The sequence below is a fragment of the Trematomus bernacchii genome, unplaced genomic scaffold (genome assembly GCF_902827165.1).
Source record: "Trematomus bernacchii unplaced genomic scaffold, fTreBer1.1, whole genome shotgun sequence".
Lineage (NCBI taxonomy): Eukaryota > Metazoa > Chordata > Actinopteri > Perciformes > Nototheniidae > Trematomus > Trematomus bernacchii.
In genome coordinates this window covers 290,153-315,449 of record NW_022987521.1, presented here as the reverse complement: position 1 = coordinate 315,449, position 25,297 = coordinate 290,153, and the positions used below count along the sequence as shown (strand labels likewise).

Here is a 25,297-nt window from a genome sequence, read left to right as displayed (position 1 = left end):
CAAAGCACCCAAGGACACCTTACAATTCATAAAATATTCCAAGTAGCCTATAGGTTAAAGTACAAGTTCTCCCGTTCACATCCCTGAGTGTTTTTAATATACATTAATGCACACAATATACAACAATCTGTTTTTGTTTTTGCCAATTTCTATGTAAATACTGTTGTTTTACTAGATTTGTTATTTTTCTAGTTGTGTTTTTAATTCTTGTTTTACTTTGATGTACGCACCATGACACCAAATCAATTCCTCGTACTTGTCAACCTACCTGGTGACAAACCTGATTCCGATTCTGCTGAAGTCCCATTTTCCCCGGTACCAGAGAAGACAGTGAACACACCACGAAACAGACGACAGGTTTTAAAACAGTAAATCACTTTTAATTTAGTTCTCTCATCGGCAGGTGAGCTTGTTTTAAACGTGATGACAAATGAAGTGCATCGGTAAAGAAGCCTGACAGGATTTTTGATACATGATCTGAAACACGCTCCGCTCGGATGTCCGTCTGTCACATGTTTAACAAGCCAACATTACTCAAATAAAAACCACGACAGTTCAGCTCTTGACCTGATAGAATAAAAAGATAAGACAGATCCATCGCCAGGTACAACGGTGGCAGCAATACACAGGATTGCCCAAGCAGTAAAGTACACGTTCCTTTAAGAAACAGGGAGAGAGAACGCGAAAAAACCTAACCTCTGGGTTTTTTAATCCCCAATTCAAGTAGTATTTACCCTTTTTCTCGTGTGTTTGCGTGTTTGTTTCTTTAATGAATTCAAGTTCAGCAATGGAAAAAACTAAAAAAATAAAGACAAAAAAAAAAGTCCAGATAATACATGTGTTGGTGGAGGAGGAGAGAGGGGTAAACAAAAAGAGAGGAGGCGGAGGAAGAGGAGGGTGAGGAAGAGGAAGAAGCCATCTTCAGGGGGGGGATGTGGAGAGCTCTCAACCAAAACTGATAAGTTACTCAGGTGGAAGAACCAGTGTGTGTGTGTGTTGGTGTGTGTGTGTGTGTGTGTTGGTGTGTGTGTGTGTGTGTTTGTGTGTTGGTGTGTTGGTGTGTGTGTGTGTGTGTGTGTGTGTGTTGGTGTGTGTGTGTGTGTGTGTCCTAAAATGACTGGACTCATGTTTTTGTACTCCTACGATGTAAAGTAATACGTTTATCTTGTCGTCCGATTGCTTCCTGCTGCAGTTGAATCCAGAGAGTAAATCTAACTCAGGTTGGAGGGGTTTTGGGGGGGGGGGGGGCCGCTGAAAGAGCCTTTTATTGGCGCGGGTTGGGGTAGCGACTCTCGCTGGGCCCCGCTCCTCGTCCAGAGCCGAAGCTGGGTTTCTGTGCCATGCCTCCTCGGGTGGGGGGGCCTCCTCCTCCTCCTCTTCCTCCGCCTCCTCCTCCACCTCCGATCCTCTCTCTAGGACCTCCAGGACCCCCAGGACCTCGAGGCCTGACGTCCCGTCGGTCACCTTCCCGAGCCGAACGGGTCTTTTTCTCCTCAACGTTCAGACGCACGCTGCCTCGGAACATTATGGGCTGAGGGGGAGGACACACAAAATAAGGGATAAAGATTAAAACCTGGTCTTTTATTCTAATCATCGGTTGTTGTTATTTTATGATCGCTGTCGGGTCTGATTGGTAATCTAATTTAAGGAACACTTAACTCACATGTTTTGTAGCCTGACCTTCCTGTTTCTGTATGCTGTACCATGTGAGCTATGTAGCATGTATGTTCATAAATAAAAACTTTAATAACAAAAAACCTGGTCATTATTTTGTTTAAATTTGAAATTAGAATAAACGTTTTTTTCTCCAGAAAACAACCTGATTTCAGGATTTTTAAAAAGTCAGATTGCTGAGTTTTTTTTCTTAGAAAAAGAAAAATGTACTTCTGGTGAAGTTTCAAAAATGTTTGTTCTAATGTGTTTAAAACATTCAAAAAACTCAATTACATGTACGCCAAAGTCACCCCGATCTAAACACAGCTGATTCATGTTATTTCAATCTGTTTGGTTGAACAAAGGATTCTGATTGGATAACTTAACGGGCAGAAAGTAAATCTTTTATCCGTTTTATTTCCTGCAATCTGTGTTGATGTATTTCCCTCTGCACTTTTCACCTGTATTAGCACCTGCTTATGTTGTTAACCAAATGCTTCGATGGTATCATTTCTTGCAATACAGGTGCAAAACAACAATTGATATCAAAAAGTTATTGCAGCTTAAAGGTGGGGTAGGTAAGTTTGAGAAACCAGCTCGAGATCGCTAGAATTTGAAAATACACAACCGGAGAAAATCTTCCACTTCCTTACAGAGCCCCTCCTCCAACACACACGAACGCACACATGACCAATGAGGGCACGAGATAAGTTTGTGCACAGATGGAAGGCTGACAGGCAGGTAGGCCATCCAGTTATTTTAGCCGGGCCGGCTCAGATGATTGGTCGTGCTTTTTACAGTACTACAGCTTCCACAGATGATATTTATTATGGATTTTTTGTCAAAGCACTTCAGATATTCATTGCTATCGGGATGTTAAGAGCATTCCATGGAATATAACAACAAGTGTATCTCGAGCCGGTTTCTCAAACTTACCTACCCCACCTTTAAGTAACAATGGTAAAGTTAGTTTTAAACTCAATATATAACTCCAATAAAATAGCAGCAGAGGAACAACAACTATCACAGAGCAGACTGAACAGAAAGGAGCTCTGGGTGTTTCACAAAGTGGTTTCTAAACAAATAAATGATGCAGCATCCAGTTAAACATTAAACAACAACTATTGTGAGTACTCGTCTCACCCGGTTGCTCAGGATCTTCTGAACGGGTTCAGAGTCGTCAAACACCACGAAACCAAAGTTTGGAAGTTTCCCTCCGCTGTTGATCCTCAGCTCCAGGACTGTACCATATTCTGTAGAAGAGGGGGGGGGGGGGGGGGCATGTTTAATTCACTCACAGGTAAAGCAACTGGATTAATAAAGGTCCTTTATCTTATCTTCAATGTTAAGTGTTTTGTTAAAGCGTAATGTGTGAGACTTACGCTCAAAGAACTCCTTGAGCTCCGTCTTGTCCACATCGTGAGGAACGTTCCCCACAAACAGCTGCTGGGCGTCGGGGTATCGAACCACGCGCCGACTCTCCGTCTCTCCTTGCTCTCCTTCCCGCACTGAAACAATACGAGAGAGAGGGACAAATACCGTGAGAGAATATAGAATACATACAGTACATGAAACGAGATGACGTAATCAGGATGCAAGAACAATGTGCACCTCACGCCTTAATTAGAGGCAGTTTAACCAGTGTGTGTTTATGAAGTGTGTGTGCAGTGTTTCCCCTATATACAAATAGCAGCCAGGTACCAAAAAATAAAGTGTGCTCTTTTTGATTGCTATGTGGATTTGTAGTATTTGTGTTACTGTATGTTCTATAAAGGTGTATTTTGCTAAATCTTGAGACATTGCCACTTTATGTACTAGGCTATGACTCCTAGGGGAAACACTGTGTTTAGGAAGTGTGTGTACCTGGTCTGGGTCCTCTGTGTACTGGTGGAGGTCCTCCTGGTCTCTGTTCTCTGTTCGGTCTCTGGTCTCTCTGTGGTCTCGTTGCTGCTGTTTGAGTCTCTGACTTCACCTCGGCTCTCGGCTGAAACAACAACACACACTTTGTTAGAAACAGAGACACACTTTGTTAGAAACAGAGACACACTATGTTAGAAACAGAGACACACACTATGTTAGAAACAGAGACACACACACTTTGTTAGAAACAGAGACACACACACTTTGTTAGAAACAGAGACACACACTTTGTTAGAAACAGAGACACACACACTTTGTTAGAAACAGAGACACACACTTTGTTAGAAACAGAGACACACACACTTTGTTAGAAACAGAGACACACACTTTGTTAGAAACAGAGACACACACACACTTTGTTAGAAACAGAGACACACACACACTTTGTTAGAAACAGAGACACACACTTTGTTAGAAACAGAGACACACACACTTTGTTAGAAACAGAGACACACACACACTTTGTTAGAAACAGAGACACACACACTTTGTTAGAAACAGAGACACACACACACTTTGTTAGAAACGGAAACAGAGCAGCTTCTCTGCTGGGAGACGGGAGGGATATAACTTTGATAATCATCATAAAAAGGTGCAGCCAGTGAGGGAAGTGTGTGACCTGCTGGCTTCATATCTACTCAAAGATATCAAACTACGTTTTGGAAGTGTAACCCAGCCTCAGTTTGAAAATAACATCTCCTTTATCTTTGTAAATGTTACATCTCGTAGCAAAAACTAGAAATCATAGTTGCGTTAACAGGTTCTTCAAAGACTGAAATCATACAGACTACTGTCAGATTATCACATCCTATAGATATTTTAGGAGACGTACCGGTGCTGTGGGGGCTTTGACGACGTGAGGGACCCCTGAAACTGGAACGGCTCCACTGGGAGGAAGATTCTTACTGGTGACGGACGCCCAGGAGAACTGCTGCAGGGAGAGAGAGAGAGAGAGAGACATTTAGTCATGTGACCGTGCTGTAGTTCCTTTAAAGCCCAACGTTAGCCACCTTTAGCTTAGCGGTGGTGACGTGAAGTCATGTGACCGTGCTGTAGTTCCTTTAAAGCCCAACATTAGCCTCTTTTAGCTTAGCGGTGGTGACGTGAAGTCATGTGACCGTGCTGTAGTTCCTTTATAGCCCAACATTAGCCACCTTTAGCTTAGCGGTGGTGACCTGAAGTCATGTGACCGTGCTGTAGTTCCTTTATAGCCCAACATTAGCCACCTTTAGCTTAGCGGTGGTGACGTGAAGTCATGTGACCGTGCTGTAGTTCCTTTATAGCCCAACATTAGCCACCTTTAGCTTAGCGGTGGTGACGTGAAGTCATGTGACCGTGCTGTAGTTCCTTTATAGCCCAACATTAGCCACCTTTAGCTTAGCATTGGTGATGTGAAGTCATGTGACCGTGCTGTAGTTCCTTTATAGCCCAACATTAGCTTTTTACTTCAGGAATCATAAACTGGTGTTAATGTGTGGAGATTATCCTGATGAACTAAACTTGTAAGGATCATAAACGTTTGTCATTTTCTGCAACAATCCAAAATCAAGTGGAGAAATAGATTTTTTGGTGGAGGGAACCAGGGAGATGTTTCCTTCTGGATCGGACTACACAAATACATCCTCTGTGCACAACTATTTCCCTCCAATGCACCATGTTCAGACGTACCCTGTTTTCTTCTGGAGCGGCAGGTGTTGGTTCGGTGGTGATGGGTTCAGCTGTGGGGGGGGGCGGCGGCCGGGCTTTTCTCCGTCTGCTCGTCCGATGTGTTTGTTTCCGTTTGCGTCTCCAGCGGCGTTTCAGGCTTCAGCTCCACGACCTCGACCTCCTTCTCCTCCTCAGGTTCTGGTTCTGGACTCGCTGCAACTTCCTCATCGTCTCCGGGGGCCGTCGGTTCTGAACTGGAAGGAAAATATCTGCTGATTCTACTGATTTTTTTGGGGGACAATTGTTCTCCACAACCTCAGATAAAGCCCTAACAGGAAGTCAAAGATCCTCACCAGGGTGTGGGGTCGTAGAAAGGAGCCGAGTCCTCCTGAGCGATGTCGGGGGAGGGGATCCTCTCCTCGATCTCCTCCACCTCATCCTCAGACTCTGGAAACACACAAACAATAAAAACATGACCAGGAAAACAAAAATAACCCCATTTCTATTGAACTCTGAAAACTATCCCAAGAAACCCACAATGCAACACTTCATGACGCTTTATAGCAGGGGTGTCAAACTTAAGTCCGGCCCGCGACTTCATTTTATGTTGCTTGCAAAGAATATAATGAGTTTATTATACGGTTACATGCGGCTTTACAGATGCACGTTGTCCATAAACTACATGTCCCACAATGCATCTCATTTTGTGACATGCGCACTGAAGAGACTTGCAATTATTTTCCCTAGACTTCTGCTTTCAGACGGAGTTATTTAGGAAGTTATTTCCCTATCTGATAATAATCCAATGCAGAGGCAATAATGTAATATAATACATAATTTTATATATAGATGGATAGGTAGATAGATAGGTAGGTAGGTAGGTAGGTAGGTAGGTAGGTAGGTAGGTAGGTAGGTAGGTAGGTAGGTAGGTAGGTAGGTAGGTAGGTAGGTAGGTAGGTAGGTAGGTAGGTAGGTAGGTAGGTAGGTAGGTAGGTAGGTAGGGTAGGTAGGTAGATAGGTAGGTAGATAGGTAGATAGGTAGATAGGTAGATAGGTAGATAGGTAGATAGGTAGATAGGTAGATAGGTAGATAGGTAGATAGGTAGATAGGTAGATAGGTAGATAGGTAGATAGGTAGATAGGTAGATAGGTAGATAGGTAGATAGGTAGATAGGTAGATAGGTAGATAGGTAGATAGGTAGATAGGTAGATAGGTAGGTAGGTAGGTAGGTAGGTAGGTAGGTAGATAGGTAGATAGGTAGGTAGGTAGGTAGGTAGGTAGGTAGGTAGATAGGTAGGTAGATAGATGGATAGATGATAAATAGATAGATAGATTTTTCTTTTGTCTCAGTGGTCCCTTAAAGCACTCAGCACCTCCCAGCTGAGTTCTTACACAAACCAAAGATTCACTGTGTGCAGCCTTTGCACACCAGAAACGCACTGACAGCACAACTGGTCGGCTTAATAAGCTGCAGGAACCGTGGACCTGTTTTGACCTCACGTTGGTTTTGTTTCTTTATGTACCTTTCACCTAATATTCACAAACATTGAGAGGCTCTTTGAGAGGTACAAAGACCAATCAAATCTAAGATGCTACGGTGTTTATACACGTTGTGACATTTCTAAAGAAAACAACTCTGAAGTAACCATCTTTAGCCAAATAATGCAAGGTAAAGGATCATATCTAAAAAGGAGAAGACAAGGCAACAGGAAAGAGAAACCTGGTGAAGCATCAACAATTATAACCTAAGAAACATTTAAAAAGATGGGCGTTCTCTCACCTTCTGGAGGCTCTGAATCGGAGTCTCCGAACACCTCGTCTTGGTAACGAAACACGTCGTTGTGAACGTAGAATTTGTTCGCAACAGTTCCCTGCAGGACGAACAAATAACGTTAAACACTACATCAACGTTTCCTGCAAGAAAACACCCAAAAATACACATGTATTTCAACCTAAGGATGCCAAACCCTGACTGTAAAGGGTCTAGAAGGCCATGATAAACATTCATCTGTTTGTCATCTTGCAATCTACTTACTTATATAAATAGTTATCGCAATAAACCGTATTTAATTTAGTCTTAATGTACATTATTTCACATTCTGTTCTTGTAGATATCATATTCTATTTACATCAGGGTTCATACACTTTTTCACCAATGATTTTCAATGACTTGTCCATGACCAAAAAAATTACTCTGTCTCAGCGGTACCACTGAAAATGGTTTATTTTAACATGGAACAGGAAAATAAGGTCTGAAACATCTAAAACAAATCGGCTTACTAGCTCCTACAGGCTAAAGCAACTAAAATCTCTCACCAGCAAAATACCATTTTACGTTTCATTACTATACAGTATTTATTATCATCATAGTATTACTATTTTGGCGATTAGATCAAATATAAATTATATTTGATGCAACTTCAGTTACATTTTCATGACTTTGGGAAAAATATTGTTTTCCATAACTTTTCCAGGGCCTGGAATTAGCGTTTTGAATTTCCATGACTTTTCCAGGTTTTTAATGACCGTAAGAACCCTGTAATATACTCTGCTCAATATGGGCCTAATAAAGCAGCAGTACCACAAGAATAGTAGTTCTCCCATAATATCACCTAACAAATATGATCTATTCTTAGGTAACAAGACATGAAACTAAAAGTGTTAATTGTGTCAAAATAACTCAAAATGACGTATTTCTAACTCAGAATATGTTCCCTTTTTTAAAGTGAAGTCTTGTTCATAACCAATAAGCAAGTAGTTTGACTCTAATATGTTAACGAACACTAGTTGATAGTGAATAAGTGAACCTTCAAATAAAGTGTTACCAAACCTTTGAGATTGAATTTGAAGTGTTAAACTGACCTCTGGTGCCAGAACGAAGGTCTGCATGAACTTCCTCATGGGCTGCATGTTGTTGGACAGCTCTCCCATCACCTGCACCACCACGCCCTCGTTCAGCGTCGCGTGAGCGTCAACGTGTCGGATCTTAGTGTGACAGTCGCGGAAACTCAGAGCCATTACCCTCTTATGGATCTCCTGAGGGAAAGAGGAGAGAGAGGGAATCAATGGAAAGTATATACAACTGATATACAAGAGAGGGAGTTACACCGTCACAAGATGGAGGAATACCAGTTATTGTAGGTAATCATACATTGTTTCTGACTTTTTCTCAAAATCTCCAAATTCTGACTTTTTCTTAAAGGTCCCATGTCATGGCCATTTCTACTGATCATAATTCCATTGTTGAGGTCTACTAAAATAGATTAATATTGTTCAATTTTCCAAACTCACATTGGTTTCTCATTCAGCATCTCTGTATAGTATGTGTATCCACTCTCTGTCCTAAACGGCTTGTTGGAGCTCCTGCCCCCCCCCCCTCCCTGTGAGCCCAGTGGACGTCTGAGAGACAGCGAGACACAGCGAAACCCAGCGCGAAACACACCCACAGCCTGGCTGGGAGCCTCGCAACGTCCCGCTGTGTGTGTGTGTGTGTGAGGAAGTCCGCGGATTGGTCCAAACGTAACGGCTCCGCGGAAATGGACCAATATGCGGAGCCGTTAGGTTACGTCACTATATACCCGAAATACGTCACTATACCCAAGAAGTAAACAATGGAAAATGAGAAATCCCCAACGAGGCGTTCTGGGGCAGCATAGACAGGTATTTTCTGTGTTAGAGTTTTACTCGCTACAGGGTGCACTTTGAGGGTTTGTGACTCTGCAGACCGTTCACATGCAGAAAAACCTTCATAACACAAGAGGACGGGTGATAACCAGAAAAGCATGACATGGGACCTTTAACATCTCAAAATGCTGACTTTTTCTCAAAATCTCAAATTCTGACTTTCTCAAAATCTGGACCTTTTCTCAGGATCCATGTATTCCTGATCCTCTCCAGAATGGAAGTAGTCATCACATACAGAGCATCAACTAGTTCCTGAACAGTGTCCTTCACATGCTGATATCCAAGAGAGGGAGTTACACAGTCACAAGATGGAGGAATAGAAAGCAGTATTCAATGTTTACTTCAGATTAGCTCCACGTCAGAAATGAGCATGCTTGTCATATGTCTATCTCCATAGAGGCTGAATCATCATGTTAATCACATAGCTATCATATGCCTCAAACAGTCCTGATGCTCTTCTAGGTAATCATACATCCTGTCATGTTCACAGCTACAGTTGGGGTACCTTTGTTATCATGTGGACTCTGATATTGGAAGAGTACATTTCCCAACAACAACAACAACAACAACAACAACAACCAGGACAGAAGAGTTTCATTTTAGATGCTTTTATTGTAACCTGTGTTTTTTTAAAAGTGCACATTCAACACATTCAGAGAAATCTAATAATGCACGTCAAGAAGATTTGCTGCTCTGGCTTTTTCCAAGTATTAGACATTTATATACCACTTAAAAATGCAGCAGCAGTGCGGACTTCACTTTATTCTGCACTGCTGGATATAAGACGTTGGTGATATTGCCTTAAAATATTGATATCTTTGCAAAATAATGCGTTTTTCTATATTTCTGCTGCTGTCGTAGTGCTGACGATGGGTTTTTCCGGCATTGAGACGCACAGTTTTGACTAACTTCTCAGTAAGTGTGATGCTTTTTTGATGAACAAACTCGTATTATAATGCCGTGACACATTGTTAAATCGTACAATATATTACTGGTGATTTTATGTCATGGCACACTGTCTCTGCCGCTAATATTGCTTCAGTTCACACTTTTCCCTCATTGTACGTCTCATTTAAGAAGAGATAAAGGCAAAGGAAACAACCTACTTTAAAGACACATGATAAGTAAAAATAACCGTGTTTAAGTGTCTACGAAACTCACTATGAGCGTTTTTAAATTGATGCTTTTGGTAGAGGTTGGGTACGTTTTGGCCCATTACATCTACTGAAAAGAACTGGATATTGTTTTATTTTGGTGGCGTTTACTCTAAAAACCTATTTTATTGGATTTCTATTGAGGCGGAGCAATATGGGCAAACATTTACCAATACAGGCAACGTCAAATCTTGATATATAGCTAAAGTTAGCCTGTTTTATGGTCATTCCAGAAAGAAAGTCAAATACGACTGTATGCTTATATTTGTCCTTTACTCATTTTAGATCTTATTTAAAGTGGCCCTATCATGCTATATTATAATAATATAGTGTAGGACCATACCTATATAAGGCATATTTATACTTTTTTTTTAAAATACCAAACAGATCATGCATTTTAGCCATGCCTCATTTCGCTCAATTTGAAAAATGTTAGCTCTGTTTTAGCAAGGGCTGATTCAGTGAGAACAGCACCACCTACTGGCCTGGCATATGTACTACAGCGTCTCCAGCGCTTTCGAACGGCAATGGCCGTGGTTGTCTCCTCCTGATTGGTGGAGTCGGCCCAATAGCCGTAGCGCCACCGTCCTGACGTCAGGACAGTGTTCAAATCTGGATCAGTTTTTATCAGATCCGTTGCAGCCCCTTTTTTAGAGATTTGGATATGGAGGAAAATAGAGAGGGTTGTGTTTTCTGACACTTGGTGAGTTCCCTGGAACACCGGGGACACATATTCATGTAGAAAAGACGTACAGAAGTGCATTTTGCATGATAGGTCCCCTTTAAGAAGAGATACAGGCAAAGGAAACTACCTACTTTAACCTGTTGAGCCCTGAGCCTGTTTTTCAGGTTTCAGGCTCGAAAATGACATTCACTTCTAAAAAGGGGTAAATTAATAATCTTTTTTCTCAAAGCAATGATAAACCTGTGAGTTGGATGTACCAAAAACCAAACACGGGCGTCCCTCGCCAAAGTCCATGTCCATGAGAACCAAGACTCGAATGTAAGACGCGTTACTTGCATTTAACTCTTCCGTCCACATGAACAACAAACACTGTCTTCACGTCTAAAAAAGTCACTTTGTTTAATCTTTTATTCTAAATGTTTGGGAGCGCCAGGGTCTGATAGGAACGGAGAATCCTTCAAACACGGGAAAGGCTTCCAGCTTCATCTTCCTGTACTATCAATGACCTGACGACGAGGACGCCATGATCACTTTCGATACAGGATGGTCTTCTGTCATGTCATTGTATATTTTTTTCATTGCTATTACTGTAACGGTCTTTTTATGGTATTATCATTATTGTTCAATGTAAATTAATAATATTTGTTCTCAAAGCAATGATAAACCTGTGAGTTGGATGTATAAAAGTCAGAATCAATATAGATTTTTTTTATTTTAATGTAAATTCAGATGGAACATAGTAAAAAAAAATGTAAATTATAGTGTCCGTCCAAAAAAAGAAAACATTACTTATAGTGAAAACCACCCTTGAATGATGGGTTAGTAGACTAAAAGCTTTAGGAATCCAAACTATAACATAATAAGTACCCTGTATCAAGATTGATGTAAAACAAGTGACATTTGACCTTTTTAAGAGAGATTTAGAAAAAAAAAACACTTCTGGGGTCATTTGGGTGGATTTTCCATATCTCTGGCTTCCCTTGCTCGATTTTGATGGTTGACAGCTCTTTTTAACCGTTAGAGCCAATAGAATCGAAGGGAAGTTCCTAAAATCCATCTAAACATTACCCATTGGTGAATGAGTGCTGCGCAGCCAGAATGCCCCCGGACCGGAAGCTGCGACACACTCTGGTGGCTATCATTAGCAGCTAATATGAAATCTCCGTTTTCGACATAAAAATGGAAAGATGGATTATCAGTAATCATTTCAAAGTGACAGACACATTGGATTAACCTATGGATTAACCTTCAGAAGCGTTTTTATCGTTTTAATGCCATTGAACACGACTTTTGATCAGAACAACGGCCAAGGTAAGACGATGTCCCGTGAAAGCTCCGTAATGCTACGTGTTGTGATGTCTGTGTTTGCTTCCCCTGTCACGTGTTCTGATCGCTCAGAGATGATACTTATATTTCTGGAATCTGTGGAATCTCAGCTTGCTAGTTAATATTTTGTTTGTGCAGTTACGATAAGTAATAAGGGTATTGTTACCGTGAGTTCTCTGCTAAGTGCGTAGCATTTTTTTGCTCGGGGCTCATTTAGACGCTTCTTGTGAGACTTGTGTTGTGTTTCGGTAAAAATGGTTCGTATCGTCAGTTAGCTGAGTTTCTTCCCGTTAAGTGAGTATGGAACATTAATAGGTTGTTAAATGTTAAGAAGCCCTGAGACACAGTTTCGTGAAAAAAAACCTGCAGCCCCCTCAACAGGTTAAGGACACATGTTAAGTCAAAATAACCGTGTTTTCAAATGTCTACGAAACTCAGTGTTAAATCGCCGTTATAACAGAAAGAAGAGGAGACTGACAACATGTCTTTTTCAGACAAAGGAGGCTCCAGGAAACCGCTCTGTGTGTTTTTTGTGTTCCTCTCTTCACTGGTGTGTGGGAGTGAAGTGCAGAGAGTCTCTCGGTATAAAAACTGTTGATAAATCCACTTACAGATTGTCCATAAACAGCCTCAGCTGGTTTGCCGTTGTTGTCCAAACCGCCGTGAACGTAGGACGAATTCTTTCCATAAAACCTGAGCAGAAACACAGAAAGGTTCATTAGTTTCAGGACCATTTAAGATAAGTACTTTAATGACGTTTTTTTTTCTTTTGACTAACTTCTATCTGAAAGCAGGAGGAAAAAAAATCACAATCTTTCCGTCAATATTCTGTCCAAAACACTTTGAACCGTCGTGTTTAGACCACGAGGAACGTCACTTAAAACAGTCTGTAACACATTACATGTTAGATGCTTTTATCCAAAGCGACTTACATACTCAATACTGTGGGCAATCCCCACAGGAGCAATTTGGGGTGAAGTGTCTCAGGGACACATGCTGACTGCAGTGGGGTTTGAACCTGTGCTCCCCTGATCCGAACACCAACGCTCTATCCACTGCGCCACACGCCTCCAACACCACAATCATGTCAGATATTCCTATGTTTACAACGTCTTCATAGTGTCAAATAACACGTACCTGAGCATTGACAACACACCAGAATATAAACATTAAATTCAAGTTTAATTCTCACACATAGACCCCAGCGAAGGACATCCATGTCCGGCCCAGAATCACCTCCATGTTTTTAAATCAGAACACCCCCGTTATGGCGCTTTTCCACTGCAGGGCCTAGCACGGTTTAAGCGGGCCGGGTTTTTGTTGCTTTTCCATTCGGGCTAGTTCCGACTCAGGGCTACTTTTTCACCTTTTTTCTGGCCCTCCAAAATCGAGGTTCTTACCGGGCTGAATATGCTGAACTAGTGACGTAAACACTCTCGACTGCTGAATGGTCAGAGAGAATCGCTGGCAAGGGGGCTACAACTAGGGCTGTGCGATTATGGCAAAAATCATAATCACGATTATTTTGGTCAATAATTGATATCACGATTATTAGATACGATTATTCATTGACTTTGAAAACATCCATTTATTGAACTTTAAAACAAATACAAACAATAATTTGAACAGTATATTTTTAACTGTTGATTACCCTGAACGTATAATTCAACTGAAAAACCAATACAAAAATAAATGATACATTTAAATAAATATCAAAATAATAAATACCAATAAACAAGATCAACAAATATTTGGGAGCGCACTTCCCCAAGCTACTAAACATATATAAATATGATAAATACAAATAAATGAGACCAAAATTAATTAGATCAAATATGTTGCACTGTCACAACCAAGCAAAGCAAAATAATTGTTTTTTTCGATTATGTTGTTTTCATAATTGTGGCAGGCCAAAATCGTAATTGCGATTAAAATACGATTAATTGCACAGCCCTAGCTACAACTACAACTAAATGAACATATTTGACCGTGATTTAATTGTAATACACGTTTCAAAATGATGCCGAAGTAACAACATACTGATACCGGTTAGTAAAAACCATGAATTAATGCTTTGACAAGTCTGCAGACAGACGGCAGGCGACACACCTTTTAAAATGCTTGTTTTCTAAATGGAGATCGGCTAAGCTAACGCAGCAGTGCATGACATTAAGGATTTTGGGAGATGGCCCTGAGCTGCGTTACTATAGTTACTGCCCCAGCTACTAAACTGTAATGGAAACGCAGCATAAAGTGAGCCTGGCCTACCAAGGCCTACCTATACCGTACTAAGCCGTGCGAGGCCCTGCAGTGGAAAAGCGCCATTAGTCCCACAGAGAGAACATTTACATGAAACGCATTCTGATTAAAAACACAGAAGCGACCAAAAACCAAACACGGACGTCCCTCGCCAAAGTCCATGTCCGTGAGAACCAAGACTCGAATGTAAGACGCGTTACTTGCATTTAACTCTTACGTCCACATGAACAACAAATGTTTGGGAGCGCCAGGGTCTGATAGGAACGGAGAATCCTTCAAACACGGGAAAGGCTTCCAGCTTCATCTTCCTGTACTATCAATGACCTGACGACGAGGACGCCATGATCACTTTCGATACAGGATGGTCTTAGGGGTTGTCATTGTACATTTTTTTCATTGCCATTACTGTAACGGTCTTTTTATGGTATTATCATTATTGTTTTGTCATCTTTTTATTTAATGTGTGTATATAGCACCTGTATTTGTACTCTGTATAGCTCATATGTGTATTAGTATAACGTAAAATGGATGCTGCAACTAAAGATGTGTGTTCTCACCTGTGCAGGTAGTCGGGCGCCTGGTTCAGGAGTGTGTAATACTGTCGGACAAACTCTCGCCCGACCAGCTGGGCACTTGGCTTCTCCATCACCATTTCTTTGGTCAACTGGAAATCTCTGCAAGGAGGAAGAGGAGGGTTAGAGGAAGATAATGAGCCCAAGAGAGAATCAGATAACTGCCTTTTGTGTACATCTAGTGCTGAAACAGTTCACACCACTTAACACCGAGCTATAAAGGAACTACAGCTCGGTCACATGACTTCACCACCGCTAAGCTAAAGGTGGCTAATGTTGGGTTATAAAGGAACTACAGCACGGTCACATGACTTCACGTCACCACCGCTAAGCTAAAGGTGGCTAATGTTGGGTTATAAAGGAACTACAGCACGGTCACATGACTTCACCACCGCTAAGCTAAAGGTGGCTAATGTTGGGCTATAAAGGAACTACAGCACGGTCACATGACTTCACCACCGCTAAGCTAAAGGCGGCTAATGTTGGGCGTGATAACCTTTAGTCGTCTCTATTAGACACTTGTTAGAAACCAAACGTTAAAATCTCTTCAGCTCGTGTTAACCACAGACCTTATTTCATGCCAACAACCAAAAACACTCAGAAAACAATTGACTTCCAGACTCGGGGTCAGGAAGTGTTAAAAAGCATCCAATTTTCCAGTTTTAGGACTCATTCCCTCACCACACTACATCCCATATGCACCAGTCTGCATTTTCCATTACACTTCTGAAAATGTAAAATCATCCGTCTGATTGGACAGAAGTCACAGCCAATCACACGCACGGTTAGAAGTGTGAAGCAGGGTTTAGACCTCTGATTCAAAGCCTAGAATACACAACTCTCATTTTTAATTCATATTTTTTGGACCGCGTTAAAAAGCCTGAGGTATGAGGAGTGTACGATCTGTAAAAAATAAATAAATACAAAAACTGACATGCATTCACCGTCCCATCTGGAATCACCCACATGAAAACAGAGCGCCCTCGGCCTGGAAAACAAACCCAGATCTTATCCGTTTGTTTTCATACGGAGCGGATAGAAATCTGGAATTGCAGTCATTGCACTTCAACAGAAAGCCTTCCTACACTGTCTTTTACTTTACAATTAACCCAATGCTCTTTTAGAAAGCATACAACATCATAAATGTATGCTTTTTGAAGAAGAGGTTAGACTTTTAGGCCTATAATATCTACTGAAATAAGCTGGATATTGTTTTATTTTGGTGTCTTTACCCTTAAAATACCAAATTAAAACCTATGTTAATGGGTTTCCATTTTTAAGGCAGATCAATATGGCCAAAATCTACCAATACAGGTAACTTCAAATCTTAATATATAGCCACTTTAAGCATGTTTTATGGTAATTCAAGAAAGAAATAGTCAATATAACACGACTGTATGGTTACGCCTATATTTGTATACTACTTTGTGAATGAAATAATGTGTATTTTCTTGTTTAATTAGTGCAAAATTAACATGCCAGTAGACGTATAGAACAAATATATGAGTTTGCAGACCAATAAAGAAGTGTTTTAGGATCTAAATTTGACTTTTAATTGGATTTTGTTGAGAAATTTGAGCTTATTATGAACATAGCGATGTTATTGTGCAACACGATACATGGCATGAATCCATTGAAAGTCTATATCAAATTTAAATCACTGCCCAGTCCTAAATTGCCACATGAGGTTTGTTTAATTGATGATACTGAATGGTAGAAAGGCAGATGAACGATGAGGAGAAACCAGACTCAGTTTCCTGGCCTGAACTCGACACACAGGACATTTTGTTCCCATTTGATTTCTCCTCTATGTTTACACTGCGCTGATTAATCAGTGATGACAGATCAGAGTTGTTTACACTGATTTCACACATTTGTTCTACATGTGGAGAATATGTTTGAATATTGAGACATGCTTTTAAGATGTAATGGATAATATTCGGCCTGGAGTTGGTAGTCGAAAAAGTCTTAAATGTAGGTAATATTCTATGCTTTGGTTACTGGCTCACTTTCTGGATGCATAGTAACTGTTGAGCAACATAGATCCTACGGGGGTTGAGTCACACGTTTCTACCGTGAAATATATTACATGACAGATTATTGGCAGACATCACAAACACTACGACTCATCGCAGGAGCCTCTGACCCATTTAAGACGATTTCATAGGCTGCTTTAACACAATCAGCTACGTTCACACAAAAGCAATTCAATTATGATTTGATGATTAGGATAATGTATGGACGGAGATATTATTGAACTCAAGGTGCCAATTTCAAAATTAAAGCTTTTGTTTTTGGGTCGATTGCCCATCATTAGACCGCTATAATTTATTCTACAACGTTACTCAAAACTTTAGTGTGAATAATTTAGAGCGAGAGCTAGTGAGCATTTCCAACAATAAGTCAGATCATATAGGAATGAAACAAAATGTCCTATAATGGCTCTGTTCAGTGCAGGCCTAACGATACCATTATCATCAGGGTGTCGTATATGTATTCTGTATAAACTGTAAAGCCCCCTGTGACATATGTACAATTTGGGCTATTGAGCTGCATAAATAACCTTTGATTTTTGATTATAGGACACTAATAGATGTCTAGAGTAAAACTAGCATCAAATGTTAAACTCTGTAGCGTTAGGTTTACATTATCAGCTGTAGAGAAGCTTAAACATGCTAACACACTAGCATGATCTTCATTAATGGACTATGTGCCACACCTGTCCACACACACAGGACCATCTGTTGTGCTGGCACACACACACAGCAGCATACATCAAGTGATCCATCAGGATAAGCCGATCACTGTTTAGAGAGGCGACCTGAAGGAGCCTCATGTCTAATGTTAGCTGCTAACATCAGGGAGGGGGGTTTAGATGGAGGTAGTACACTTGATTAAAAGTACTCAGATCTTGAACTTGAGTAGAAGTACTCACATCTTGTACTTGAGTAAAAGTAGAAGTACTCGGGTCTTGTTGTAAACGTAGAAGTACCAGAGTGTAGGAATACTCTGTTACAGTAAAAGTCCTGAATTCAAAATGTTCCTCAAGTAAAAGTAGAAAAATATTATCATCAAAATATAGTGAAAGTAGCGTAAAAGTAGTCATTGTGCAGATTGGTCCATTTCAGAATAATATATATGATATGTTTTATAATGATTGATCATGAAAGTGTTCTCAAAGCTGGTAAAGGTGCAGCTAGTTTGAATGACTTTGTATACTGCAGGGTAGCTTGTGGATTTACTCCAGGTGTGCAATGTGTGTACTTTATTCTATATTTTAAATATGTCTAATGTAAATGCTTGATAACCCTACTGCTGTGACAAAATAAGTTCCCAATTGTAGTAAAGTATTTAGCTATATCTGCACCTTTACTGGAGTAAAAGTTGAATTTTTCCACTGAATTGCAGTGGAGTAGAAGTACAAAGTACCATAAAATGTTACTTAAGTATAGTACTTGAGTAAATGTACTTAGTTACTCAACACCACCTGCTTTAGCTAGAATGGATCCAAGTGAATTTGGAGATATTAAGTGCTTATAAGGGCATAAAGCAGCAGTCATTTCAGAAAGCAGCTTGTGTTTAAAAAAAAAAAAAGTGTAAAGCATGGCATGCAGACAAAGGCCACGCCGTGCCCGCAGAAACGGTGCTTTTCACCGGCCTGAAAACACCCTCAGCACCGGCCATGTGGTCCTTCTTTTAGTGGAACATGTCCAGATATAAACCTGGGTTAAAATTGCACCATAGCTGGCTCACAACCGAGTTAAACCGGGACAGCTGGGTGAGAATAGAGCCCGAAAAGTAGGGCAGAAACCGGCTACGATCTGGAGCCCCAACACGTGTCCTGGCCGGGAATCGGCCCCACTTTCCATTCCTGCAAAGCTAGATTAACCAGGTAGAAGGGGACACATTTAACTGACATGGGGAAATTGTGCAGGGAAGTATAATCGTAACTTATCTATCATGGAGGGAAAAGTCGATGGGCAAGACGGTTAAAAAAAGGCATGAAAGGAGGGAGGGGAGTCACGACTGAATGAGAGCTAGAATTAAGCTAATGTAGTACAAGGGCGGTGGGTATTTTCTGGACAACCAAAGTGAAACTTTGCAATAATGGCGATGGCTATAACCTGATAATGCAACATATTCACGACTACTGCATCACCGGTTGGTTATTTTAAAGAAATTAACTCCATAAGAGGGTTTAATTAATCAACCATAGCCCTGCTAATCATGTCCTCTCCAGGATGTAGACGGAGCCACGAACCCGGCTAATCCACCGAATACAAGGAAAACCACACGCTACTTTTAAACGAAAATGAATGACAGTTTAGCCAAAAGCAAGACTTACCAGTGGGTTAATTTTCAAAAACGTGGAGGATTTAGAAACAAGTGATTTCTTTGAATCACCAGTAGCGGCTTCACAACGTGCTGTGGAGTGCTCGGTTACCGGTTTCAGCTCCACAACCAAACCTGACAACCCGCCCCTTCTGCGAGACAGCCAACCAATCAAATCAAAGTCCAGTGAGTTATGGACCAATCAGAAGCGACATAGGGAAGGGATTCTGAATTATAGCCAATACTGAGGCGTTTTGTCTACCTGGTTTTCTCAATAAGGCCAATCACGTTACACTAATGGCTGAAGGTGCGATTGTTTCATATGCTGGCGTACACCGGTCATTCTTACGTTTTTTTTAATATACTTTATTAACCAAGAGTCATTTACAAACGTTTGAGGCACTTATTTTCAGCCAATACCATTGAATGGTGCAAATACAGTTTAGAGATCAAATAAAATAAACAGTTTACTCCTTAAAAATTACAAACACAAAGACTAACAATCATTGACCACAAAGTAAGGCTCTATACAAGTAACATAAATAAGTCAAATAATGAGAAAAAAGTTTAGTTCGTTCTTCCATGATAGATAGAGAGAGAGAGAGAGAGAGAGAGAGAGAGAGAGAGAGAGAGAGAGAGAGAGAGAGAGAGAGAGAGAGAGAGAGAGAGAGAGAGATAGAGAGATAGAGAGAGAGAGAGAGAGAGAGAGAGAGAGAGAGAGATAGATAGATAGATTTGTATTGATCCCAAATTGGGAAATTATGTTGTTACAGCACCGGAAATATAGATTTATACTAAAGGCACAGAGACATATAATATATAAATTATACAAGTTGGTGTTTATTCTCAGTGAAGTGGTGCACCAGAGCCATTTCGCCACTAGGGGACGACACAACTCAACTTGCAGTTTGAACTGATATAATCACAGCCAATGACTCATCAAAGTATGCCGGTTTGTTTTTCTTTCATTTTATCTAATTTAAGCTCCTATCTGGTCACGACTTCAGCCGAATCCCAAACATTAAGACTTCTTCTTCTTTGTTTTTTAATCATTGTTCTCTCTCTGTTTTCTATGACACATACAGTATGTAAAAATCCAGCCACTCCTTCCTGTTCTGCAGGAATCACTGTCCCGCCATTCCCATCACCTGATCACGTGATCACCTGTTCCCCATTTCCAATTTTTTTTCCAAATTTGCAAAGTTGTCTAGTTTTCAGGTGCCATAGCTTTGCAGTCTTTGGTCTGCCTTATATTGTTCCAGTTGTCTATGGTTGATAGTCTATTGTGATTTACTTTGTGTTGCATTTTCACACATATTTGAAATAAATTACCTTAAACCATTGGATACACACTGCCTGCTACTATTGTCTGGTAATCCATCTTTGACATGGTAAAAATAGATGCCCAGATTGATTGGTTTGTCTTTACAATATATAATACTTAAATCAAATCAAATAAGACATTTGTATTGTATGTAGCCTATATATATTTATTTTTTTAACTTTTTAATGCTATTTTATTTCTATTTCCGAAATATTGTGTCCTGTTTATTTCTAGTGTCTTACTTTATCTGTACATTTTTTATGCTGCTGCAACGCAAATATTACCCAAATTGGGATCAATAGAAGTACCTATCCATCTATCAGCATCATCGAGCCAGCGAGCGAGCCAGAGACCAGCGAGGCAGCGAGCGCGAGCGAGCGAGCGAGCGAGCGAGAGCGAGCGAAGCGAGCGAGCGAGCGAGCCAGCGAGCCAGCGAGCGAGCGAGCGCGAGCGAGCGAGGCGAGCGAGCGAGCGAGCGAGGAGCGAGCGAGCGAGAGAGCGAGCGAGCGAGCGAGCCAGCGAGCCAGCGAGCGAGCGAGCGCGAGAGCGCGAGCGAGCGAGCGAGCGCGCGAGCGAGCAGGAGCGAGCGAGCGAGCGAGCGAGCGAGCGAGCGAGCGAGCCAGCGAGCCAGCGAGCGAGCGAGCGCGAGCGAGCGCGCGAGGAGCGAGCGAGCGAGCGAGCGAGCGAGCGAGCGAGCGAGCGAGCGAGCAGCAGCGAGCCAGCGAGCCAGCGAGAGCGAGCGCGAGCGCGCGAGCGAGCGAGCGAGCGAGCGAGCGAGCCAGCGAGCGACGAGCGAGCGAGCGAGCGAGCGAGCGAGCGAGCGAGCAGCGAGCGAGCGAGCGAGCGAGCGAGCGAGCGAGCAGCGAGCGAGCGAGCAGAGCGAGCGAGCGAGCGAGCTAGCGAGTCGATCGAGCGAGCGAGCTAGCTAAGCGGGAGCGAGCGATCGAGCGATCGATCTAGCATCCGAGCGAGCGAGCGAGCTATCTAGCTATCTAGCTATCTATCTATCTATCTATCTATCTATCTATCTATCTATCTATCTATCTATCTATCTATCTCTCTCTCTCTCTCTCTCTCTATCTAAGAGACTGAAATGTAATTAAATCCTCCCCACGTTAATTTGTTCGCACAATATATATGTTGTTGTTTTTTAAAGCTGATATATTTGTCCTTTTGTCGCCCTCTACAGCAGAGATACATCCACAGCACAATGGGAGGGTTACTTTACAAATGTATTCTGTAACAATTGCCAATTACCTGCGAAACAAATATAATCAGTGACCTTATGAGTATTCAAATATAAAAGTAATGTAACCTGATTACTTTCTGTTGCTTTTGGATTACCTCAATATCAAATACAATGCAGATAAATACAAGTGAACAGAAATATCATTAAGATGTTTTTTACTGAAGTGTATTATGTAAGACAACAGAACAATGTGACCTTAGACAAGAAGAAACCAAGATATTTAGGGTTAGAAATGATTGTATTTATAGGAAAACCTGCCTTTAATGAAGCAGATTCAGGCAGTAGCCTGACACTGAAACACATGAGTATCAGAGTACAGGGAGTTCTGGTGTGTGTTTGAGCTTCATTTTGAAACAGTTTGCAGTGACGTCTTGCAGCAAAAAGGAGGTTAAACCCACACAAATAAGGGAGGACCAGAGATGGCAAAAGTACACACATCCTTTACTCAAGTAGAAGTACAGATACTCGTGTTTAAAAATACTCTGGTGAAAGTAGAAGTACTGACTAAACTTCTTTACTGAAGTCAAAGTAAAGAGGGCTTTCAAATGTACTTCAGTAAAAAGTACCCATAACTAGCAGCTGTTTTAAAGAGTACCTGACCTCCCTTTAGAGGAGGACACTGAACAGGACACTGTTGTCCATCATGGATAACCCCACCCATCCTCTCCACCTGCAGCTGGACAGTCAACGGAGCTCCTTCTCCAACAGACTGCTGTCTCAAGGACAGATACTGGAAAACATTCCTGCCCACTGCAATAACTCTGTACAACAAATCACCTCTGGCTGGAAGAGAACTCTCTGCTCCATAGTTTCTCTAGAAATAAAACCACCTTGTACATTTTACTCACACATAATCTGTTTCATATTTAATACTCCATAATTCCATATATTTTGAATATATATATATTTGTATATTTGTATATATATATATATATATATATAATATCTGTATGTATATTTTCTATTTTGTATTTTGACATGTATATTTTATATTTTATTTTATATTTTATTTTATTTTATTTCTATTCTTGTATATTTTGTTTTATTGTAAAATGCCTTTTATGCTGCTGTAACAAAAACAATTTCCCAATTTGGGATCAATAAAGTACGATCTATCTATCTATCTATCTATCTTTATATTAATAGAACAATAATGTCATTGTTAGCTAATGAATGTTTCCATGCTGAACAACGGCAACATGACAACGTTTTCATTGGTCCCTCTTCTTTAGAGAAGACCAGGAAATGATGGATACACGGATCGTGTTCAAATCAATAGGCACGCAATGACTCTAAATAATAATGATCACGCCACCAAACACACATTCAAACTAAAGGAACCAGCCTGTTTGGGAAATGAGAGAAGTAGAAAGTACAGGTATTTGTGTTCAACATGTAAGAAGTAGAAAGTACAGGTATTTGGGTTCAACATGTAAGAAGTAGAAAGTACAGGTATTTGTGTTCAACATGTAAGAAGTAGAGAGTACAGGTATTTGGGTTCAAAATGTAAGAAGTAGAAAGTACAGGTATTTGAGTTCAACATGTAAGAAGTAGAAAGTACAGGTATTTGAGTTCAACATGTAAGAAGTAGAAAGTACAGGTATTTGAGTTCAACATGTAAGAAGTAGAAAGTACAGGTATTTGGGTTCAACATGTAAGAAGTAGAAAGTACAGGTATTTGTGTTCAACATGTAAGAAGTAGAGAGTACAGGTATTTGGGTTCAACATGTAAGAAGTAGAAAGTACAGGTATTTGGGTTCAAAATGTAAGAAGTAGAAAGTACAGGTATTTGAGTTCAACATGTAAGAAGTAGAAAGTACAGGTATTTGGGTTCAAAATGTGAGAAGTAGAAAGTACAGGTATTTGTGTTCAACATGTAAGAAGTAGAAAGTACAGGTATTTGTGTTCAACATGTAAGAAGTAGAAAGTAAAAAGTAGTCAGAAAGAGTAAGTAAGTACTGATACCAGAAACATGTACTCAAGTACAGTAACGAAGTATTTGTACTCCACTACTTCCCACCTCTGCGGAGGACTTATATAAAGTAAACAGTATTAGGTTACAGCTCCTCTCTCAGAGCTTTTTCCTGACTCCTCGGCTGTTGTTTCACATTCTTGCCTCTGGGTCTGGATGATCGGGTGAGGATGGTAACTCCGTCTCTCCTCAGCGTCTCCCAGGGGACCATGAGCTGCTTCAAGCTTTTTTAAAGTCAAACAGTCACTAAAAACCACTCACAGAAGACTTTGTTTTACACATTAACAGCAAAGGAACTCATAAATCAGTCATGTATTGTAAACTATACCATTAAAATGACAGTGTTTAGAACAAGATATACTTTTGAGTGCTTTAAGGTCTCTTTGTTTAGGCTATGCTGGATCATGGCTATAATAATGTTATGTATTATATCCAAGACCAACAATAGGTAACTGTACCACCTTTATGATTGTCTAAACTTGTTTTTTTACATGGTTTCAACATGTCTTTCTCAGATTTTCACTGATTTTTGAATTTCCATTAAAGAGTCCTCTCCTGCTGATGTTCAGGTGTATATCAGTATGTAGTGTCTCTACTTTAAAGAGTCCTCTCCTGCTGATGTTCAGGTGTGTATCAGTATGTAGTGTCTCTACTTTAAAGAGTCCTCTCCTGCTGATGTTCAGGTGTATATCAGTATGTAGTGTCTCTACTTTAAAGAGTCCTCTCCTGCTGATGTTCAGGTGTATATCAGTATGTAGTGTCTCTACTTTAAAGAGTCCTCTCCTGCTGATGTTCAGGTGTATATCAGTATGTAGTGTCTCTACTTTAAAGAGTCCTCTCCTGCTGATGTTCAGGTGTATATCAGTATGTAGTGTCTCTGCTTTAAAGAGTCCTCTCCTGCTGATGTTCAGGTGTATATCAGTATGTAGTGTCTCTGCTTTAAAGAGTCCTCTCCTGCTGATGTTCAGGTGTATATCAGTATGTAGTGTCTCTACTTTAAAGAGTGCTCTCCTGCTGATGTTCAGGTGTATATCAGTATGTAGTGTCTCTACTTTAAAGAGTCCTCTCCTGCTGATGTTCAGGTGTATATCAGTATGTAGTGTCTCTACTTTAAAGAGTCCTCTCCTGCTGATGTTCAGGTGTATATCAGTATGTAGTGTCTCTACTTTAAAGAGTCCTCTCCTGCTGATGTTCAGGTGTATATCAGTATGTAGTGTCTCTACTTTAAAGAGTCCTCTCCTGCTGATGTTCAGGTGTATATCAGTATGTAGTGTCTCTACTTTAAAGAGTCCTCTCCTGATGATGTTCAGGTGTATATCAGTATGTAGTGTCTCTACTTTAAAGAGTCCTCTCCTGCTGATGTTCAGGTGTATATCAGTATGTAGTGTCTCTACTTTAAAGAGTCCTCCCCTGCTGATGTTCAGGTGTATATCAGTATGTGGTGTCTCTACTTTAAAGAGTTTCTGTCCTCTCTGGGAAAACGTTCTAACTTTTTCCAAAGGTACTTTAATGGATCTTA

General features: G+C 40.7%; 1 protein-coding gene and 3 non-coding genes across 4 annotated transcripts; all 4 read right to left on the bottom strand.

The window, feature by feature from the left end:
- Positions 1-358: 358 nt before the first annotated feature.
- On the bottom strand, positions 359-19,373 carry g3bp1 (GTPase activating protein (SH3 domain) binding protein 1). Its single transcript, XM_034118101.1, is given in 13 exon segments — positions 359-1,531; positions 2,797-2,906; positions 3,036-3,161; positions 3,517-3,637; positions 4,406-4,504; positions 5,242-5,301; positions 5,303-5,474; positions 5,574-5,667; positions 7,002-7,092; positions 8,084-8,257; positions 12,682-12,763; positions 14,887-15,003; positions 19,247-19,373. Coding segments are annotated over 12 exon segments (1,491 nt in total). The 5' UTR covers positions 14,982-15,003; positions 19,247-19,373; the 3' UTR covers positions 359-1,264.
- On the bottom strand, positions 6,561-6,695 carry LOC117472791. The gene has a single exon (XR_004554960.1). It is a non-coding gene; the product is annotated as a small nucleolar RNA SNORA70 (small nucleolar RNA).
- LOC117472784 lies at positions 11,162-11,288 on the bottom strand. The gene has a single exon (XR_004554959.1). It is a non-coding gene; the product is annotated as a small nucleolar RNA SNORA71 (small nucleolar RNA).
- On the bottom strand, positions 14,565-14,691 carry LOC117472777. The gene has a single exon (XR_004554958.1). It is a non-coding gene; the product is annotated as a small nucleolar RNA SNORA71 (small nucleolar RNA).
- Positions 19,374-25,297: the final 5,924 nt, after the last annotated feature.